Source organism: Haliotis rufescens, unplaced genomic scaffold (assembly GCF_023055435.1).
Source record: "Haliotis rufescens isolate VD_foot unplaced genomic scaffold, xgHalRufe1.0.p SCAF_33, whole genome shotgun sequence".
Classification (NCBI taxonomy): Eukaryota; Metazoa; Mollusca; class Gastropoda; order Lepetellida; family Haliotidae; genus Haliotis; species Haliotis rufescens.
In genome coordinates this window covers 3,249,566-3,273,042 of record NW_025964035.1, presented here as the reverse complement: position 1 = coordinate 3,273,042, position 23,477 = coordinate 3,249,566, and the positions used below count along the sequence as shown (strand labels likewise).

The following is a 23,477-nucleotide window of genomic DNA, read 5'->3' as shown; positions in this document are numbered from 1 at the left end:
GAATCATGTGCTGCCAACATGACAGGGATCCTTGACTCATGCTTATCTGCTTGTTGTCCAACGCTTATTGATGATATTGATTAATTAGAACTACATTAGCAACGTTAAAAAATGGCACTAGTCCTGTAATCCTTGTAAAATTGCCCAATAGTTAAGGTATCATAAGGATTTTGCAATAATTTATCAGTATAAGGACTAGTGAATTAAAACTGTTAGTTTCTACCGCATATTAGGAGTTGTTAGATTTCGCTGCCTAGTTTGTGCTGAGAACAAGTGAAAATCCAAGTGCTTGTCATACGAGGCAACTAATGGGATTGGGTGGTCAGGCTCGCTGACTTAGTTAATGCATGTCATCGTATCCCAGTTGCATGGATTGATGCTCATGTTGTCCAACACTGGATTGTCTGTCCAGACTTGATTATTTACATTCTGCCGTCATATAGCTGGAATATTGCTGAGTATGGCGTTAAACACAAACAAACAAACAAAACAATATGTCACACTGAATTTAGATGATACATACAAGTGAGTGTGAACAATTAAAATAAGAAATCAGTCAAGATGGTAACCACTGGTCTTGCTAAGAGTTTAGAGTCGATCTATCGCTGATTTCAAAAGCTGTGCCAATGTGATTTGTTTCATTCCCAAACTAACACTGGTTCACCATTTAACCAATTTTACTGGTCCCTGAAGCTGAAGAAAATGTACTAAACACAGTTCGAGCGGTGCATGAGAATTGCGACTTTTATATTTTTTAGCCTAACGATGATATTTTTGTGTTCCAGGGTGAATCCGAACGTCACTGGCGGTCACCACACCCAGTCTGTGCATCATGCGTTGCCAGGGATACAGTCAGCGCCCGCCCCGGCGCCACAGCCGCACCCACAACCTGCCCTTGCTTCCGCCCCACAACCCAGTGCACAGGTTGTGTCTGACATCTTTGTAAGTAATATCCCTCGTCCCAATCCTCTGTTTTGTAACCAATAAGTTACAAGTGGTCCCATCTTGTGGGATTGCAGGTTAAAATAGGTCCCGTCTCTTGGGATTGCAGGTTGTCTTATTCCAGACCCACTCTGCGACGGTCCCTAGAATGTCATGCATTACGTTGTTGTCTTATTCCAGACCCACTCCGCGGCCGTCCCTAGAATGTCATGCATTACGTTGTTGTCTTAATCCAGACCCACTCTGCGGCCGTCCCTAGAGCGTCATGCATTACGTTGTTGTCTTATTCCAGACCCACTCTGCGACCGTCCCTAGAGTGTCATGCATTACGTTGTTGTCTTAATCCAGACCCACTCCGCAGCCGTCCCTAGAGTGTCATGCATTACGTTGTTGTCTTATTCCAGACCCACTCCGCGGCTGTCCCTAGAGTGTCATGCATTACGTTGTTGTCTTAATCCAGACCCACTCCGCGACCGTCCCTAGAGTGTCATGCATTACGTTGTTGTCTTATTCCAGACCCACTCTGCGGCCGTCCCTAGAGCGTCATGCATTACGTTGTTGTCTTATTCCAGACCCACTCTGCGGCCGTCCCTAGAGTGTCATGCATTACGTTGTTGTCTTATTCCAGACCCACTCTGCGGCTGTCCCTAGAGTGTCATGCATTACGTTGTTGTCCTAATCCAGACCCACTCCGCGACCGTCCCTAGAGTGTCATGCATTACGTTGTTGTCTTAATCCAGACCCACTCCGCGACCGTCCCTAGAGTGTCATGCATTACGTTGTTGTCTTATTCCAGACCCACTCTGCGGCCGTCCCTAGAGTGTCATGCATTACGTTGTTGTCTTATTCCAGACCCACTCTGCGGCCGTCCCTAGAGTGTCATGCATTACGCTGTTGTCTTATTCCAGACCCACTCTGCGGCCGTCCCTAGAGTGTCATGCATTACGTTGTTGTCTTATTCCAGACCCACTCTGCGGCCGTCCCTAGAGTGTCATGCATTACGTTGTTGTCTTAATCCAGACCCACTCCGCGGCTGTCCCTAGAGTGTCATGCATTACGTTGTTGTCTTATTCCAGACCCACTCTGCGGCCGTCCCTAGAGTGTCATGCATTACGTTGTTGTCTTAATCCAGACCCACTCCGTGGCCGACCCTAGAGTGTCATGCATTATGTCGTTGTTGTCTTATTCCAGACCCACTCCGCGTCCGTCCCTAGAGGGTCATGCATTACGTTGTTGACTTAATCTAGACCCACTCCACGGCTGTCCCTAGAGTGTCATGCATTACGTTGTTGTCTTAATCCAGACCCACTCTGAGAGTCGTGTTTACTGTTATTGTTGCCTTATTCCAGACCCACTCCGCGGCCGTCCCTTGAGTGTCGTGTTTACTGTTATTGTTGCCTCATTCCAGACTCACTCCGCGGCCGTCTCTAGAGCGTCGTGTTTACTGTTGTTGTCTTATTCCAGACTCACTCCGCGGCCGTCCAGGGTCAACAACAACAGTTTCAGCGCCTCAAGGTCGAGGACGCCCTGTCCTACCTGGACCAGGTCAAGCTGCAGTTCGGCAACCAGCCCCAGGTCTACAATGACTTCCTGGACATCATGAAGGAGTTTAAGTCTCAAACGTGAGGGGGACTTAGTTCTGTTACTCGACTTGAAAATATACTGCGTAAACTTGCAATATCCGTGTGTAACAGTCAGGATCCCAGACTGCCTCTGTTGGTCTGGAGAGCGACAGAGAAGCATGCACACACACACACACCACATGTTTAAGTGAGATTTATTACAGTGATAGATTTGTGTGCCAAAGTCCCTGAAGAATTCATGATAGACTAAATTTATCTTTTTGTTGGGTGAAAAATAAATCATTTTGGAAAATGTGTGATGGTCATACTGCTTTTGAAAAGGCCTTCGAGTTTAGTGTCCCTCGTCTGTATGAAGCCAGGGTGCACGGATGGCCCAGTCGTCCAAGGTGCTGTGATTCTCTGTGGTGAGTTGCGTCCCTTGGGCACGCCAGAAACCTATGATTGTGGGTTCAAATCCCGGTTCTTCCCGATTGTTTCTAGGTTTGTCAGCACCATACCCGTGCTCATGGGTTTCACCGAAGTGGTAAACATCGGAGACCTCCCACATTAAGCTGACACACCGCAATATAACTGGAATACTGTTAAAAGCAGCGTTAAACCCAACTCACTCACTGTATGAAGCTAGTATATCTACTGCTAGGACTGATGATGATGATGATGATGATGATGATGATGATATGAATTCAGGATCGACACACCGGGGGTCATCAATCGAGTGTCCAACTTGTTCAAGGGTCACCCCGACCTAATTGTCGGCTTCAACACGTTCCTACCCCCGGGCTACAAGATCGAGGTCCAGTCGGAGACCATCAACGTCCACCAACCCGGCCAACAGGTGGTCTCCATCTCACAGGTGGTGTCGGCGACCACGCCCAACCTGCACCAACCCCCTCCTCCCCCTGTGAGTCTGACTGACTTGTTTTCAACATTGGCAAGTTGCCGTCCCATGGAGGTACTACCGGTATATCGGTTACCACCATATGTGTATGTGTATGTGGCGTACCGGTATATTGAACATTTTTTATTTTTTTATTTGATTCTGTTTTTTCTGTGAATTTGATATGTGTCATAAAATTCTTCTGCTGGCAATTCTTAAAAAAATCTCTTTTCATATACATGAATAGTTTTTATGGAATTGGCACTGTAACTTTTGCCAATTTTTAAAAAATTCTTAATGAAACCAGATCAGTTTAGTTTCTTGTATTATGGTCTTCCTTGGACAATATGCAAATGAGGCATATTTAGTTCATTTTATTTCCTTAGTTTGGAAATATTGTTACTCTCGTGAAAAAAAGATCTTAAAATAATATCATAAATAGAATATAATAAGAAAAATGTGAAAAATATGCATATTTGTCATCAGTTTTAACAACTAAAAAGAATTAAGGGAGACTGATTAATAAAACAAGAAATTAAATTGGTCTGGTCTGATTTGGAATGAAATATTATATGTTTGTTTATCATTTACTATGTAAACACTATAAAATTACATAGGACTGAAGCTCACAATATATTGTGGTATTTACATGCTATATTGTGGTAATAAATGCTATATATAAGAATATAATCTCCTTAAAATCAGATCTTTTACTCCAATACCTCTGTGTGACGATCTGAGAATACCTCCATGGAGCTTCTCGTCTATTTAAAGAATCGTACATTGGTTATTAAGCCAATCAGATGTCAGTGTTCTTAAACAATCTTCAAAACCCAGAGTACGTGAATATTCCTTTGATCGTCCTTCCTTCAAGTGTAGAGCCAGTGTGTATTAAGTATCCACAACTATAAACAGGTTGGCTTTTATTATTTGCAGTTGGAACAGGCCAATTAACTACGTTTTGGAGATAAAGACATCAGATATGCTTGTCTGAATGCTTCACTCGTATTGAGAATGTAGATACTAAATTTGAGGCTCAGGCCTCAAAGTTGCGACTAAAACGGTCACCAATGCAACCTAAATTTCAGTTTGTCTACTGTCTAAAATTCAGAGGTAGCCAAATGACTACCTGAAAAATATCTTGTGGCGACTAAATTCTATTGCTACACGTCAGTAGACACAAAAATAAATAACAGCTGATCTTGGAAAACACGTCTGCTAATAATTGTACTCTCAAATCATTGCTCCTCAAGTCGACAATGAACCGAAATACATAAATATTAATGTAATTAGTACTTTATTGAAGTTGACAACGCTCATTGGATAAGCAAGGATATATACCTATATAATCTCGTAACATAAATTGTATCATTGTTCGAGTCACAAGTAACAAAAATCAAGTATAGTTACCACTAAAAAAAACAATTCCAAGACAAGTGCTATAACTTGTACATATTTTAACAGTTAGATGATAAAAGATAATTTCAAATGTTTTTGGCTACCTACAATATTGGCTTGACTTATTGATTTTACCACTGGCTACCTGGAAAAAAAATACTTGTAGCCATATGGCTACTTGGTGAAAATTTAACTTTTGAGGCCTGAGGCTGGTTGGCCGAGTTGAAAGTTCATTGGAGTAAAAGCATTGATTTTGAGGAGATTAATGACGATTAACATGTCAATACCTTAATCCATGGTCTTCATATATTTAGTTCATTTTGTATTAAACTTTGAAATATAGGGTGACAATGAATTTGACTCGCGAAAGCTAGATACAGAACTGGGGCGGTCGGGTAGCCTAGTGGTTAAAGCGTTTGCTTGTCACGCCGAAGACCCGGGTTCGATTCCCGACATGGGTACAATGTGTGAAGCCCATTTCTGGTGTCCCCCGCCGTGATATTGCTGGAATATTGCTAAAAGCGGCGTAAAACCAAACTCACTCACACTAGATACAGAACTTTTCACCATTGTTATTTAAATTCCAAGACACTGATTCCGGCAGGACATAACAAAATCCAAAAACATGAAAAATTAAATCCGATAGAGTGAATACCACTGTATATTGTGACAAACTGAATGCCTCTTTGTTGATGATTAACGTTTCTGATTTAAGTAATGATAAACTCTTTCTATGCTGCCAGTAACATCTGACACTACAGTAATAATGCATAAATGAATGAGGTCACTTCATCGTCAATACTTCCCAGGTAAACATACTTCATTCCTCTGTCAGCTGGGAATGCAAACGACTTTGCAGGGTAGTCGCTCCTTTTAACCAATGAATCAAAACACGGTGTGGTTCCAGTGAGTGTTCAAATCAATGAACACTCAAAATATAGATATATTAAATGACTCGTGAAGACCCGGGGTAGAATAGGTCTCAGCAACCCATGCTTGACGTAAAAGGCGACTATGCTTGTTGTAAGAGGCTACTAAGGGAACCGGGTGGTCAGGCTCGCTGACTTGGTTGATGCATGTCATCGTAACATTTGGATAGATCGATGCTCATGATATCAATCACTGGCTTGTCTGGTCCAGACTTGATTATTTTCAGACTGCTGTCAAATAGCTGAAATATACAACAAACAAAAAATAAAGGCGTTATACAACAAATGAACGAACGAACAAACAAACACATCGTATACATATCTGCACAATGTATTCACAGTTGATAGAGGTAGCCCCTGAAGAATTGACGATGCAGTAACTTGTTTTTAGGGGGTATGACAACCACATCTGTTGTCTGTTGCAGAAACCCCAACCTCATGTCCCAACCCCCCCGGCTAGTCACAACCCTCCCCCCTCACACCATTCCTACCACCAGTCACCCCGGCAGAACCCCGAGCCTACCCCAGCGGCCCCGCCCCCTCCTCAACCCCCACATAATCCCCCCACCCCCCAGCAGCAGCAGCAAGCCAGTCAACCCGTGGAGTTCAACCACGCCATCAACTACGTCAATAAAATCAAGGTGAGACAACTCTGCTTGTTTGGGGGAAAAAATGCTTAAATGCTGTTGAAGTCATGACAAGGCTTGTTTTAACTATATGAAATATGCACTAGTTTTGTAACTTAATAATTCAGTTCCGTAGAAAAGGCGGCTATGCTTGTTGTAAAAGGCGACTAACGGGATCAGGTGGTCAGGCTCGCTGACTTGGTTGATGCATGTCATCGATCCCAATTGCGTGGATCGATGCTCATGATATTAATCACTGGATTGTCTCGTCCAGACTCGATTATTTACAGACCGCCGTCATATAGCTGGAATATTGCTGAGTGCTGTGTAAAACAACAAATCAAACAACCAGTTCCGTAGACATAAGTTTATAGCCCTGGCCGAATAAATTTTGGAAATATGGTTTAACATATACGTGACCCTTGAAGATCCAGGTAGAGAATGGGTTTTCAGCAAACCATGCTTGCTGTAAGAGGCGACTATGCTTGTCATAAGCGGCGACTAACCGGATCGGGTGGTCAGACTTGCTGTCTTGGTTGATGCATGTCATTTTATCCCAATTGCGTGAATTGATACTCATGATATCAATCACTGGATTGTCTGGCCCAGACTCGATTATTTACAGACCACTGACATATAGCTGGAATATTACTGAGTGCGGCGTTAAACAACAAACAAAGAAATAACCTAACATACACTTGTGCAAAACTTTATTTGAAAACGAAAATTGTTTTATTTCAGAATCGGTTCCAAGGACAGCCGGAGATTTACAAGCAGTTCCTGGAAATTCTTCACACGTACCAGAAGGAGCAGAGAAATCTGAAGGAGGTGGGGTCCTTCCAGGTACGATTCTCCCGGATAATCCACAGACTAGTAGCTAGTGAACTTGGAAGCAGCCGACTAGCCCTGTAATGCTTTATTGTTCAGTGTATCATATCTCATTTTATAGTATACTCCCCAGGGAGCTGAGAATGATTGAGTGCACACTGATCCATTGACCAGGGTAATAAGTTTCTAAGCGCTTAGAGCACGCTTATGCATGGAGTACAGCACCATATAAATGGATTACTACTACTATTGTTATTGTTATTATTATTATTATTATTATTATTATTATAATATAGCCTGCCATTCTCTGCTGTGTTTGCCACATAAATAATACACTATTTTTATCTGCAAAAAAAGACAACAAATAAGACAAACAAATCTGAAATGTCTGTTTATACTTTTTATTTTTCCATCTGCCACGCAGATTGATTCCAATAAGATCAGAATAACACAAGAAGTCATAATCATAATAAAGATACCCTGATTTCATCCCAATTCCAAATTTTTCGACCGGTGAAGATTCGGGTTAGAATTTGGTCCTCGGCAACCCATGCTTGTCCTCAGGTCACAACTGCGCTCTTTGTAAGAGCAGGCTTGCTGATAGTGTGTCATCGTTCCCCATCGGCATGGATTGTTGCTCACAATATCAATCACTGGATTGTCTGGTCCAGATTCGATTATTTACAGACCGTCATCATGGCTGGAATATTGCTGAGTGAGGTGTTAAACAACAAAGAAACAAATCATTCCAGTATGCACAGCTAATAATAGTCTCTTTAATAGTGGTAAAATCGACTGACTATGATGCTGAGAGCCAACTTGATTCTGTAACACTGGGACTATTTTGTGTGTTGTAGGGTCTGGTGCCCCCCGGTTACAAGCCGCTGACGGAGGCCGAGGTCTACTCCCAGGTGGCCAAGCTGTTCCAGAACCAGGAAGACCTCTTGGCCGAGTTCGGACAGTTCTTGCCGGACGCCAACGGATCGTCGTCCTATCTGGCTGCCTATGTCAGTGTGAGTATTTGTCTTCAGTATCTGTCCGTGTTCTTCCGTCTTTCTCCTCACCACTGTGGTCGAGACGAAGCCAAGTCCGAGGGTCCTTAAGTTTGCTGCTGTACGCATTGGGGGATCCTGATTTATTTAAGTCATGGCAATATGTCTCACACATGCTTCAATAGACCTTGATTTTTTATGTGTCTCTAGAATAGGCCTTGATTTTGTATGTGTCTCTAGAATAGGCCTTGATTTTGTATGTGTCTCTAGAATAGGCCTTGATTTTGTATGTGTCCCTAGAATAGGCCTTGATTTTTTAAAGTGTCTCTAGTCTAGATTGGACTTTGAATTTTGATGTTGGTACTGAAAAGGCCTTGGGTTTTGAAGTGTGTCTTGAATAGGCCTTGGATTTTGAAGTGTGTTTTGAATAGGCCTTGGATTTTGAAGTGTCTCTTGAGTAGGCCTTGGATTTTGTAGTGTCTCTTGAGAAGGCCTTGGATTTTGAAGTGTCTTTTGAATAGGCCTTGATTGATGAAGTCGAGATTGAAAAGGCCTTGGATTTTGAAGTGTCTCTTGAATAGGACTTGGATTTTAAAGTGTCTCTTGAATAACTGGAATACTGTTCAAAGCAGTGTTAAACCCAACTCACTCACTATATCCTGGTGAGGGATCCTTGGATGCATATTGGCGAAAACCGACTTTGTCTTCACTGCCAAATTAGTGGGATCTTCTTTAATCTGATTAAATATCAATATGTTAAGGTTATCTTAAACATCATCCATAGTTTTGAAGATTCCTCCCAGCTACAGATGTAGTGACTACATGGTGGATATGTTGAATGTTAGATATCAATATGTATTTGCATCAAGGCCGTAGTTAACTTTCTTTGACAAGGGGGGGGGGGGCAAATCACTTGTCCCCAACTTGCATTTTCATGATTCAAATAAAGCTATTTTCTATAAAAATCCAGGGGGGGGGGGACTCTCACAATACAGTGTTAAAAAGCCTGAGGAAGAGGTTTTAGCGCTTAGTTTTTTAATATTGCATTGAATGCAATCTCATACTACAGTGTTAAAAAGCCCGAGGAAGATGTTTTAGTGCTTAGTTTTTTAATATTGCATTGAATGCAATCTCATAATACAGTGTTAAAAAGCCTACGAATTTAAGAAAAATAATATTAAAAACAAATTCAAATTGTGAATAAAATATTATTTTTTTCCCCAAAATGCATGCCAGGGTGCCGTTGTACAAAGTGATCTTAGCGCTAAGGTGGTCATGACTCCCATACCTTAACATAGACTTATGACAGTCGTAGTGCTAAGGTGGTCATAACACCCATACTTTAACATAGACTTACGACAGTTGTAGCGCTAAGGTGGTCATGACTCTCATACCTTAACATAGACCTATGACAGTCGTAGCGCTAAGGTTGTTTTGTACAACAGCACCTAGATAAATCCCTGGTGATTGTTACTGTAAATGTTTCTACTAAAATGCATGCAATGATCTTCAATATGTGTCTGTGTTTGTTTCAGTGTGGTGAAAATTTTTTTCAGAATGACTCGGCGTTTAGTATTCGTAATGACCACGCTTCCGCTGTCAAGAAGCCCGGTTTCAGTAACAAGAACCAGTCCGGGAAGACGAGCCAGATAAAACGCCCCCAGTCAGGTTCCGTGCCACCAGCCAAGGTAGGCAGAACTAGGCGCTTATGTCGGTCCCTCGCTGTCAATTAGGGGCGGTCGGGTAGCCTAGTGGTTAAAGCGTTCGCTCGTCACGCCGAAGACCCGGGTTCGATTCCCGACATGGGTACAATGTGTGAAGCCCATTTCTGGTGTCCCCCGCCGTGATATTGGTGGAATATTGCTAAAAGCGGCGTAAAACCATAATCACTCACTTGCTGTCAATAAGACGTCTGAGTGTTGTTCAACTTGTGGTCGATTTGTTTCCTTTTGGGGGGGATTCTTTGGAAAGAAAAAAAAGCGGCGTAAAACCATATTCACTCACTCACTCACTCCACCCTTGCCGAATTAGACAGGAATAATGGAGTTATTCTTTGCCTGGACTAACCAGTCTGTGCATAGTCCAATCAAAAACGTGAAATGATCCGATACTGTGCAGAGTTCTGTCGATTGCCGTATTTGTAAAGCATGTGTACCGCCAACTTGGCGTTGACAGATTTTTTCCAAATCCTTTCATCTTATTAATGAAAGTGCTCACGTGATTTGAGTAACTTTGCGAAGTACGACCCGTTTTATTACAATATAGATCTTGATTATCGATCTGATCGTCTTGATTGGGGTGCCGCCATTTTGTTTGAAGAAAATACAAATGATGTGAGAGGTGGAATTTGATTGGTCAGTAGGAGGGACATAGAAGGGACATAACTCGTAAAAGACACTGGTGGCGCTACGATCGAACCCAGAAATTCCAGCCTAGTTCGGCAAGGGTGGAAACAGGACTTCTACAGTCAGTAGATCCTGTGTCTCAGGAAGATAACGATATAGATTTGGGTGTTCTGACTCCGTGACTCGGTTATCCTGATAGTGAGGCATCTGCAACCAAAAGGGGGGCACGGGTGGCCCAGTCGTCTAAGGCGCCGTGATTCGCTGTGCAGAGTTGCATCCCTTGGGCACGCCAGAAACCTATGATTGTGGGTTCGAATCCCGGTTCGCCCCGATTATGTTTCTAGGTTTGTCAGCACCATACCCGTGCTTGTGGGTTTCGCCGAAGTGGTAAACTTCTAAGACCTGCATCTCTTCGGGCTTTCTTCCCACATTGAGCTGACACGCCGTGATATGACTTGAATGCTGTTAAAGCGGCGTTAAACCCAACTCATTCACTCACTGCAATCAAAAGATCAACATCTGCCAAAGTCAGGTACCAAAACATACGGCAATAGGTTATTGGTATAGAACAATCTGCCACAAAAAAACCCCAGAGAAACAGAAAATCGAGTAACTTTAAAATCAAGGTCTAAGCGCATTTGAGCAGTTGTTAATTGGAAAATGTGCTATTCAAATTATGAATTTATTTAAAACTCATGCTTGACATTTCTGATTGTTTGTCACTGGTTCAATATATTACTTACTACTCGTTTAATTACCCCCACCCCGGTGTTTTTTTGTTGTCAAATATTGCAAAAACAATTTAAATTAGCATTTCACGTTCACTACTAAAAAGAGCTGTTATGAACATGTGTCTGCTAAGGGTGAAACAATACACCGATATCCCGATGCATCGCAATAGTTGATCCACGATACGGTATACGATAAACGTGGGCCCATTTATCGATATGCCTCGCTATTGTGCCTTTCAATAAACCGCTAAATTGGTTATAGCGCGCGGTAACGCATGGCTCCCCAAAACGTACTTACATTTTTAATAATCCTAGGTTCCTGCCATGTTTTTCTCCATCTCAATCAGCTGATCACCGCAAGCACATAACACCAGAAATACCAGTCAGCAAATTTTAACTGAAGTACGCAATTCAATACCATTATTATACTATCTTGTTAATAAAACGTGTTCATTGTATATGTGGACATGTGTTTGTAATATATTTTATTAAGTTTATTCAAAATTTCATTTAATATTGTTTTCATTAAGTTACGCTTTCAAAATGCTACGCTTGTGGTTCTTATAATTTTAAATATATATATAGTAAAAGCTGCAACTAAAGTAAGACGATATTGGAATATATTATTCCTGATAAAACAATAATTTCAGATACAATTTCTTGGACCATTCAGATTCTTTGAAGTTGTATAACTGGTGGAGTACATTAATTATTTTCTGGTGTTTGAACTTTGAATTTTTTTGAAGGAAAGTTAGAGAAAGTTGCACTTTGAAGCTTAACAACTTCAGTAGTCTTGTTATTATAAAATAATTTTGAATGTTCTAAAATCTTGAAAGGTTCAATCTTGGTATGCTTGTTTATTTTTTAACATTGCGTATCGTAAAGTCGTATCGTATCGTATCGAGATGCGTATCGTATATTGACCTTCTTGTATCGTTGCAGCCCTAGTGTCTACAGCTAGGTCTTCCTTTCGAACCTACTCTATTTACAGTCGAGACGTGCGTATCGCGATATATATATTGTGACCTATGTATCGTGATATGTATCTTACCGTGACCTTGCTGTTTTGTTTCACCCCTAGTTGGCTGCCGCTTTTGACAATACTCCCTCACGCTAGCGGACCGCCTCTGTGGTCTAGTGGGAGAGCGGATGATCTGGGGTTCGATCCCCAGGCGCGTCATACCTAAAGACGTTAAAAGATGGTACGTGTTGTTACCCTGGCTGGCGTTCGGCATTAAGGGGCTAAAACAACGACTGGTCGGCTCGGAGTCAGTATACTGTGTCTGAGTGGGGTATTCATGTTAAACTGCGGCATGATATCTCAGTGTGCTAGCACTATAAATCGGCATCAGTCCCGAATAGAACAAGCAGCCACAGACACACATGCATGCATGTCGCTATATAACTTAGTGCAATAATCTTGGACGCGACGTAAACCCCCCATTTCCCCTCCCTCACACAAACTGTACTGAAGAGTCATGTGGTTGTGCATTTGTTTCAGAAACCGAAGACCAGCCATTTAAAGGATGTGTCTTTGGCCGAGGCTGGGAAATATGGAACTCTCAATGAGTTTGCTTTCTTTGATAAGGTACGTAGCAATTAGCAGGCATCAATGTTGTGCATAGTTTGGATGTTTCCACTGGAAATTCCTGAAATTTGATCTACAAGACTACAGGAGAGTGATGCTTAAGACAAGGTTATGTTTCTGAGGTTAATATGTCCCTTTGACCAACCAGAAACCCCGCCCCGATTATTTTGCGTCCCTGTTTGTCAGCACCATCTCCATGCTCGTGGGTTTCATTGAAGTGCTAAACATCTGACATCTGCATCACTTCTGGCTTTTCTCCCACATTAAGCTGACACGCCGTGATATAACTGAAATACTGCAATTCACTCACTGACTCTAAGATTTATAAGAAGGGGCCCAACACATTTTCAGGTGCGGAAGGCGTTGCGGCATCAAGAGGTCTATGATAACTTCCTCCGATGCCTCGTGCTCTTCAATCAAGAGGTCATATCAAGGTCAGAGGTCGTCCAGCTGGTGCAGAATTTCCTTGGGTAAGTTTTGAGTACACGTATTTAGTTTCCAGGTGGGGATTCTGGCTTAGAATTTGACTCTAGTAACGTATGCCGACTAAATAGATCAGGTTGTCAGACTTGTGGACTTGGTTGCTAGCGTGTCATCGTAACCTGACCACATAGGCCGTTGCTCAAAGTAACAATCACTGGTTAATCTGGCCCACATTTGATTAATGTGAGATGCTTATGATAAAATGCAAACCTGTTGTCTCACAGACGTTCTGTGCAGGCTTGACAACTATACAGGAGGCAATATTGTGAAAATCATATCACCAATATGATTGTATATATACATATATAGGCTATTCTTCCTCTGTATTTATATGAGCATATTGTTTGTTTTTCAGCAAATTCCCGGAGTTATTTAAATGGTTCAAGGACTTCCTCGGGTACAAGGAGTCTGGTGGCGCCATTGAGTGCATTCCTCAGGCGGTGACGTCCAAGGAAAGAATCAGTGGGGAACTGGCTATGGAAATAGGTGAGACAATGTTCCATGCTGGCGCCATATCGGTTTGGTGAGACGGTGCTTCATTCTGGCGCCATATCGGCCACATGAGATAATATTTCATACTGGCGCCATATTAGTTAGGTGAGACGGTGCTTCATACTGGCGCCATATCCGGCAGGTGAGACAATATTTCATACTGGCGCCATTAGGGCTAGCTGAGACAATGCTTCATACTGGCGCCATATCCACCAGGTGAGACAATATTTCATACTGGCGCCATATAGCCACGTGAGACAATATTTCATACTGGCGCCATAACGGCCAGGTGAGACAATATTTCATACTGGCGCCATAACGGCTAGGTGAGACAGTGCTTCATACTGGCGCATATCGGCCAGGTGAGACAATATTTCATACTGGCGCCATAACGGCTAGGTGAGACAGTGCTTCATACTGGCGCCATGTTGGCCAGGTGAGACAGTGCATCATACTGGCACCGTATTGGTCAGGTGAGACAATATTTCATACTGGCACCATATCGGCTATATGAGACAATATTTCATACTGGCACCATATAGGCCAGGTGAGACAATATTTCATACTGGCACCATATCGGCTAGGTGAGACAATATTTCATACTGGCACCATATCGGCTAGTTGAGACAGTGCTTCATACTGGCGCCATAACGGCTAGGTGAGACAGTGCTTCATACTGGCGCCATATCGGCCAGGTGAGACAATATTTCATACTGGCACCATATCAGCTAGTTGAGACAGTGCTTCATACTGGCACCATATCGGCTAGGTGTGAGTGTTCATACTGGCACCAAATCGGCTAGGTGAGACAGTGCTTCAGACTGGCACCAAATCGGCTAGGTGAGACAGTGCTTCATACTGGCACCATATCGGCTAGTTGAGACAGTGCTTCATAGTGGCACCATATCGGCCAGGTGAGACAGTGCTTCATACTGGCGCTATATCGGCTAGTTGAGACAGTGCTTCATACTGGCACCATATCGGCTAGTTGAGACAGTGCTTCATACTGGCGCTATATCGGCTAGTTGAGACAGTGCTTCATACTGGCACCATATCGGCCAGGTGAGACAGTGCTTCATATTGGCGCCATATCGGCTAGTTGAGACAGTGCTTCATAGTGGCACCATATCGGCTACTTGAGAGTGTTCATACTGGCACCATATCGGCTAGGTGAGAGTGCTTCATACTGGCACCATATTGGCTAGTTGAGATGGTGCTTCATAGTGGCACCATATCGGCTAGTTGAGATGGTGCGTCATAGTGGCACCATATCGGCTAGTTGAGATGGTGCTTCATACTGGCACCATATCGGCTAGTTGAGACAGTGCTTCATAATGGCACCATATCGGCTAGTTGAGACAGTGCTTCATACTGGCACCATATCAGCTAGTTGAGATGGTGCTTCATAGTGGCACCATATCGGCTAGTTGAGACAGTGCTTCATAGTGGCACCATATCGGCTAGTTGAGACAGTGCTTCATACTGGCGCTATATCGGCTAGTTGAGATGGTGCTTCATACTGGCACCATATCGGCTAGTTGAGATGGTGCTTCATAGTGGCACCATATCGGCTAGTTGAGATGGTGCTTCATACTGGCACCATATCGGCTAGTTGAGACAGTGCTTCATAGTGGCACCATATCGGCTAGTTGAGACAGTGCTTCATACTGGCGCTATATCGGCTAGTTGAGATGGTGCTTCATACTGGCACCATATCGGCTAGTTGAGACATCGCTTCATGCTAGCGCCATATCGGCTAGTTGAGACATCGCTTCATGCTGGCGCCATATCGGCTAGTTGAGACTGTGCTTCATGCTGGCGCCATATCGGCTAGTTGAGACATCGCTTCATGCTGGCGCCATATCGGCTAGTTGAGACAGTGCTTCATGCTGGCGCTATATCGGCTAGTTGAGACAGTGCTTCATGCTGGCGCTATATCGGCTAGTTGAGACAGTGCTTCATACTGGCACCATATCGGCTAGTTGAGACAGTGCTTCATGCTGGCGCCATATCGGCTAGTTGAGACAGTGCTTCATGCTGGCGCCATATCGGCTAGTTGAGACATCGCTTCATGCTGGCGCCATATCGGCTAGTTGAGACAGTGCTTCATGCTGGCGCTATATCGGCTAGTTGAGACTGTGCTTCATGCTGGCGCCATATCGGCTAGTTGAGACAGTGCTTCATGCTGGCGCTATATCGGCTAGTTGAGACAGTGCTTCATACTGGCACCATATCGGCTAGTTGAGACAGGCTTCATGCTGGCGCTATATCGGCTAGTTTAGATGGTGCCCCAAAAAATTCTGTAATTTACCGAAATTACTCCGTGAATTGCAAGTCTCCTCTGCATTGCCATAACATGAGTTAATTACCATATAACATGGAGTGGGAAATTTGTAGTTCCAATTTGGGATTTTGTACAGACATTGGCTGAATATCGGCCTCTGAGCAGATGGAGATGATTCCTTGAAGATTTAGATGAATCTGTGTGTGGATAGTTTGGTTGCTGACAGACTCATGACGGGATGTTTGATGTTTCAGACTTTGCTACGTGTAAAAGATACGGAGCAAGTTACCGAGCATTACCCAAGAGCTACCCTCAACCCAAGTGTTCAGGACGGACGGCATTGTGTCGAGAGGTACGTATGGAATCAGGACGGAATACAAAACAAAGTCAACTTAAATAAGTCCATGATGATCCAGTTAGGATGTCTAGGTTAAAACACGTCTCCTTGGTTTGCTTGAAAATGTAAAACTAGAGTCGAGGAAAAGACGAAAAGCCTGAGGTCTTTTCCCGAGCTCATGGTTTTACATTTTCAACCCAAACCGAGGAGGCGTGTTTTATCCAACTTATGAGCCGTCTAAATGCAAGAAATACCAGAAAGAAATCAGAAAACATTGACATACCTTATGGTGCAACAGTGTATCGCTGAAAAAAGGAATTCGCTAAAAGCGTGCGTGAGAAAAAGCATGTGCAGCATGGACTAGCTGGATAATTTGAACAACTCGCGATGCACCAATGTATCGTTTCACCTCTAGTTATGATATCCATTCTGTTATGATAAAGACCACGGACCCATTTGCCACCAATGTTTCGTTTTGGAAGTGACATGACATCTCATCTCTCATCATTATGTTAGCACAGAATTTTTCTGGCTTGTATGTGTAATTTGGTTGGAATACCTTTAAGTGAGTAATGGCTTTTTTGGGGTATGTTATGCAGATTCGCACTGAGCTGGAGCTTTGGTACATGTTTCTGTAAGTTGATACACGTTGTTTCAGGTACTGAATGACACTTGGGTGTCATTCCCCTCGTGGTCGGAAGACTCGACGTTCGTCACGTCACGGAAAACCCAGTACGAGGAACACATCTACCGCTGTGAAGATGAACGGTTTGAGGTGAGTCTTCCGTCTCTGAACCAGGCTGCAGTAGTCCAGTGTCAAGGTCACACTACATGTCAAAGGTCGAAATTACTTTTACTTAAGCATTGTTCATTATGGACTCGGTTTGCCCCGATTATGTTTCTAGGTTTGTCAGCACCATACCCGTGCTCGTGGGTTTCACCGAAGTGGTAAACGTCTGAGACCTGCATCACTTCGGGCTTTCCTCCCACATTAAGCTGACATGCCGCGATATTAACTGGAATACTGTTAAAAGCGGCGTTAAACCTAACTCACTCACTCATTATGGACTTTGAAAAAGGTTGCCCACTTAACCCTGCAAATGTGGGCCATTCAGAAAATGTGATGGCCATTAAGTCATATGATTTTCTTGAACTACGATTGGCTTCTACTGGCTTTGTGGACCAATAACCAAGATGATATTTGATTATTTCTTATGTAGTATGCAGAGTACAAAACCGCGATACGGCTCCATACAAATCCACAAAGGAAGCGCTCGTACCATGTTCAATGTAATGCAGTATTTGTGAGTGCATGATTTGGAACCTTAAAGAGGTTACAGTCAATGCACTAAATCAGTGTGAAATACTTCTGGATGTGGAAAAATATGAACTTAAAGATAATGACCAAAGTAAAAATAAATCTCAATTTGCTTGCCATCTTTGGCAGGTTATTTTGGAATCCTACATAAATCCTGCTGCGTTTCTGTCCTCAGCTGGACGTTGTGATCGAGACCAACTTGATGTGCATACGGGTGCTGGAGGCGGTGCAGAAGAAGCTGACGCGGATGGCCCCCGAGGATGCTGCCAAGTTCCGACTTGATAACACGCTAGGAGGGACGTCGGAAGTACTTCATCGGAAGGCGATACACCGGTCAGTCATCCCTCTGTAGTGAATTATTTCATGTCAATCACTGGATTGTCTAGTCCAAACTCGATTATTTACTGAACGCCGTCATATCGCTGGAATTTTGCTGAGTGTGGCGTTAAACAACAAACAAACAAAAGATGTCAATATTTCAGTCTTCAAACATCTGGCAATGTCAGCCCAGATCTTTTGTTTTCTTTCCTGATTTCCTTTTCCTGTTGTTTTCCAGGATATACGGAGATAAAGCGCCAGATATTATTGATGGTCTGAAGAAAAACCCTGTTGTGGCTGTTCCGCTTGTTTTACGAAGGTTAGTACATGAAAAGACTCTTCCGTTAAATACTATTCTAAATGAGTAAGATAGCTGCAGTATCTGTCACTGGAAAGTTACAGGATAGAATTGGTCCTCAGCAGCCTATACTTGCCGAAGAGACATCTTTGTCAGGCTCGGTGACTTTGATTATGTGTCATCGTACCCGATGGCTTGGATTAAGGCACTGGTCTGGTGCAGACTTGATTATTTACATGCTGTTGGAATAGTGATCAGTGTGGAGTAAATTCCTCGTTTGGTCAAGAAGGGATTATTTTGGCACATGTGGAAACCTATTGTTGCAGACCCCTGAAGATCCGGGTTAGAATAGGTCTTCAGCAACCCATGCTTGTCATAAGAGGTGACTAACAGGATGCATGTCATCGTCTTCCAATTGTGTAGATTGGTGCTCATGATATCAGTCACTGGATTGTCTGGTCCAGACTCGATGATTTATAGACCGCCATCATATAGTTGGAATATTGCTGAGTGCGGCGTTAAACAACACACAAACATTCAAACCTTTTGAAGCCCTGAAGTCACGTGACCTGTCTTGACCAATCAGATTAAAAGCAAAAGAAGAAGAATGGCGTGAATCTCAGCGAGGCTTCAACAAGATCTGGCGCGAACAGAATGAAAAGTACTACCTCAAATCACTGGACCACCAAGGAATAAACTTCAAGCAGAACGACGTGAAGGCAATACGATCGAAAACACTGCTCAATGAAATAGAAACAATATATGACGAGGTAAGAAGAAATTACTCTTGTCTGTTTGACTCAGACCAAAATATGTCAGTGGTCCACTGGAACAGCACACAGATCTAACGGTCCTGTTGCAGGGGTTGATTTAACTGTTGGCCCATTGGCCCGTGGCCAGTTAAAATTACACAGGGCTTGCTGAAACGTAAAGTAGATGGCCCGTCAGGCTTGTCAAAATGTCACCCCTTCTCTGTGTATGTTTTATTTTTTTAATTTAATCATCTCAAAAGAATGATAGCCGGTCGCAACTTCTTTATTTGCTCTGAAATCACCATGAATCGAGGCAATTGTAGCCAAGATATTATGATTTGTTGATGGTGTGAGTGTTGATGGTGTGAGTGTTGATGATGTGAGTGTTGATGATGTGAGTGTTGATGATGTGAGTGTTGATGGTGTGAGTGTGGATGTGTGAGTGTGGATGTGTGAGTGTGGATGTGTGAGTGTTGATGATGTGAGTGTTGATGATGTCGTGTGTATTTCAGAGGCAGGAGCAGCTACCGGAGGTGACGGGGGAATCGGCGGGAGCACATCTGTCCTATACATATAAAGATAAATCCATGATTGATGATGCTGCCAGTCTTGTTATCCACCACATGAAACGCCAAACAGGTTGGTCAAGTTGAACACAATTGCCCGTGAAGACCCGGGGTAGAATAGGTCTTCAGCAACCCATGCTTGCCTTAAATGGCAACTATGCTTGTCGTAAGAGGCAACTAACAGGATCGGGTGGTCAGGCTTGGTTGATATGTCGTCGTATCCCAATTGCGTAGATCGATGCTCATAATGTAAATCACTGGATTGTCTGGTTCAGACTTGATTATTTACAGACTACCATCATATAGGTGGAAAATTGCCGAGTGCGGCGATAAACAACAAACAAACAAACAAATCCAAAGAACTTTCATACATTTCCCAACAATCTCCTGCTCAGGGATTCTGGTGGTCAAAAGTGAAATCCTGGTTAGGATAGGTCCCCAGCAACCAATGTTTGTCAACAATCAGCTCAAACTGATTGGACTCAGTGGTTGGATGCCAGTTATTGTACCCTAACTGTTGGAGTGGTGTTCATGATATCAATCACTTCGTTTGTCTGTTTGAGATTGATCCATTACTTACAGGCTGGCCTCATATAGCTGATGATGCCTACTGATACTGATTGTCTGACAGTCGTAATGGAAACCTTGCTCCACCATGATGGTGATGACACTATTTGTCTGACAGTCGTCATGGAAACAATCCTCTATGTTTCAGGTATTCACAAAGAGGACAAGCAACAGATTAAACAGTTATTACTACACTTCATTCCCGATCTCTTCTTCATGCCACGCGGAGATCTCAGTGACGACGAGATGGACAGAGAAGACGGTAAGGGGAGAGCACCTAAGTTCTGTAGCAAGAGTTCTGCAAAGTATTTTGCAGTTCTTTTAATTTCAATTAGTTGGATGTAAATTGTTGAAATGAATAAGATCACAGATATTTGATTCATGACCCGTGAAGATCCGGGATAGAATAGGTCTTCAGCAACCCATGCTGGCTGTAAAAGGCGGCTATGCTTGTCGTCAGAGGCGACTATGGTTGATGCATGTCTACGTATCCCAGTTGCGTGGATTGATGCTCATGATGTCAATCACTGGATTGTCTGGTCTGATTATTTACAGACTGTCGTCATAAAGCTGTTATATTTCTGAATGCGGCATTAAACAACAAATAAACATCACAGGGTAAGAACCGGCAACATCAAAAGTTTCCTATTCAAACAGATTATGACTTAAGATCCTGGCAGGCCTTGCTTTTGAAATATTGAATTTGTAAAAATATTTCATCTGAAAAGTCCTTGAAATCCATCTTCAGTCAATCTAGGCACATGTACACTTAAAATATTCATATAAAAATCCTTTGGGCAAGGGTGGCCCAGTTGTTCAAGACGTCATGATTTGCTGTCCAGAGTTGCCTCATTTGGCCCGGCAGAAACTGATGGTTGTGGGTTCGAATCCCAGTTCGCCCTGATCATTTCCAATTTTGTCAGAGTCATACCCGTGCTCATGGGTTTCACCAAAATGGTAAACATCTAAAACCTGCATAATTTCTGTCTTTCTTTTCCTCATTACGTTGACACGCTATGATATCACTGGAATGCTGTTCCAAGCGGCGTTTAACTCACTCATACAAAAATCTGGTGTTTTTGAGTTAAAAATGGGGAAAGGCTCATTCTATCAACAAAACAAAAATTGCAAGATTTGATAATTACCATCATGTTGTGTGAATAAAACGAATGTATTGGACTACAGACATGGAGACGGACGAAGGGGACAGGAACGACCAGGTCCACAGGTTCGACATGAACTTCATCTCCAGCAGTGATAAAGAGCGCACCATCCCTGACAGGAAGGAAGATCCAGTGACGATGATGGAGAATAATGTTGTCAACCAACCCAAGAAACCCGTAGTGAACGGAACACTGGCGTATGACGAGGCTGATGGATTAGATGTGAGTATTTCAAACCTGCAGTCAATAGAGCCAACTTCTGTACCGGATTTGCAAGGGGCGGTCGTCTTTTAAAGCGTTTGCTCGTCAAGCCGAAGACCCGGGTTCGATTCCCAACATGGGTACAATGTGTGAAGCGAATTTCTGGTGTCCCCTACCGTGATATTGCTGGAATATTGCTAAAAGTGGCATAAAAACTCACTCACTCACTCACTCACTCACTCACTCACTCTTTCCTTCGGAAAAGATCCTATAAATGTGCACTGGTTTGCACCGATTATGTTTCTAAGTTTCTAGGTCAACACCATACCCGTGCTCGTGGGTTTCACCAAGGTGGTAAATGTCTGAGACCTGCATCACTTCAGACTCTCCTCCCACATTAAGCTGACACGCCGTGATATAACTTGAATACTGTTAAAAGCGGCCTTAAACCCAACTCACTCACTCACACTATCAATCTGCAAGTTAAACTACTGCATTAGAATCTGACTGATCCAGATTTCTGTCAATACTGGACAGTATTTATGGTCCTGAATTAACGATAAATAATATTTCCTTCAACCTCCTCTCTCTATCTTCTGCTATGACTTTGCTAATGAAGATCTCTGTCTAAAACAACTGAATCTATCCAGACCGCCTCCGTGGTCTAGTGGTAGAGTGTCCGCATGGAGAGCGGAAGGTCTGGGGTTCGATCCCCGACTGCGTCATACCAAAAGATGTTAAAAGATGGTACTTGTTGTTACCCTGTCTGGCGCTTGGCATTAAGGGGCTAAAACGAGGACTGGTCGGCTCGGAGTCAGTATACTGTGTCTGAGTGGGGTATTCATGTTCAACTGCGGCATGGTATCTCAGTGTGCTAGCACTATAAATCGGCATCAGTCCGGACTAGTACAAGCAGCCACTCAAACACACACGTACATGCACGTCGCTATATAACTTAGTGCAATAATCTTGAACGCGACATTAAACCCCATTTCACCTTACCTGAATGTATCCTGTTGGTACTCCAGCAGGTTGATAACCTGTCATTGTACCCCGATGGTGTGGAACGTTGGTTACGATATCAATGACTGGATTGTCTGGCCTAGACTTGTTTAACTACAGGTTGCCAACATATACCGTTAACTGTGTTATTGCTGAGTGCCGCAATTTTTAGCTGTCAAAATCAGACTTCTATTCAAGCAGTGTTTAGTCCTGTGTAGTGTTCACTGAGTCCGGGAACATTTCTTTGGGTCTAGACTATTTACCTTAACAGTTTACGTTAACAAAATGTCAAAATGTTGGAACTGTATGTGAGTTGACGTTTTCAGGACGACATGTATTCGCTGTTCTTCGTCAACAACAACTGGTACCTGTTCCTGAGGCTGCATCAGATCCTGTGTGAGCGTCTGTCGTGGATCTACACCAACACGCAGCGCATCATCGACGAGTCGAAGCACTGTCAGCAGGAGAGGAAGGACTCTACCTCCACGGCGCTCCGCCTCAAGACACCATGTATGTACACACCCCAGCTACTCACCTGTTGCAGATCCGGGGTAGAATAGGTCTTCAGCAACCCATGCTTGCTGTAAAAGGCAACTATGCTTGTCATATGAGATGACTTACGGGATCGGATGGTCAGGCTTGCTGACTTGGTAGATCGATGCTTATGATGTCAATCACTGGATTGTCTGGTCCAGACTTGATTATTTACAGACTGCCGTCATATATCAGGAATATTTCTGAGTGCAGCTTTAAGCAGCAAACAAAACAAAGTTCCAAGCCAGTATTGTGTTTCATGCTGTGGTTAATTCCCTGGTTTGTGTTTCGTGGTGTTAAACTCCCAGTGTTGTGTGTCCTGC

The 23,477-nt window shown here is 43.2% G+C and overlaps 1 protein-coding gene across 4 annotated transcripts in view; it reads left to right on the top strand.

The window, feature by feature from the left end:
• LOC124117207 (paired amphipathic helix protein Sin3a-like) overlaps window positions 1-23,477 on the top strand; it is a 53,369-nt gene that overhangs the window by 12,519 nt on the left and 17,373 nt on the right. For 2 of the 4 annotated variants that reach the window (XM_046478969.2, XM_048380866.1), the window contains exons 4-22: window positions 786-942; window positions 2,407-2,564; window positions 3,213-3,477; window positions 6,155-6,370; window positions 7,097-7,198; window positions 8,041-8,196; window positions 9,711-9,863; window positions 12,753-12,839; window positions 13,191-13,309; window positions 13,678-13,808; window positions 16,353-16,450; window positions 17,094-17,210; window positions 17,929-18,086; window positions 18,310-18,390; window positions 18,956-19,139; window positions 19,634-19,760; window positions 20,403-20,516; window positions 21,440-21,639; window positions 22,947-23,130. In XM_046478969.2, the coding sequence (XP_046334925.2) occupies window positions 786-942; window positions 2,407-2,564; window positions 3,213-3,477; window positions 6,155-6,370; window positions 7,097-7,198; window positions 8,041-8,196; window positions 9,711-9,863; window positions 12,753-12,839; window positions 13,191-13,309; window positions 13,678-13,808; window positions 16,353-16,450; window positions 17,094-17,210; window positions 17,929-18,086; window positions 18,310-18,390; window positions 18,956-19,139; window positions 19,634-19,760; window positions 20,403-20,516; window positions 21,440-21,639; window positions 22,947-23,130 (2,807 nt within the window). The remainder of the gene's footprint in view (window positions 1-785; window positions 943-2,406; window positions 2,565-3,212; window positions 3,478-6,154; window positions 6,371-7,096; window positions 7,199-8,040; window positions 8,197-9,710; window positions 9,864-12,752; window positions 12,840-13,190; window positions 13,310-13,677; window positions 13,809-16,352; window positions 16,451-17,093; window positions 17,211-17,928; window positions 18,087-18,309; window positions 18,391-18,955; window positions 19,140-19,633; window positions 19,761-20,402; window positions 20,517-21,439; window positions 21,640-22,946; window positions 23,131-23,477) is intronic. The other 2 variants (XM_046478971.2, XM_046478970.2) reach the window with 2 other exon arrangements.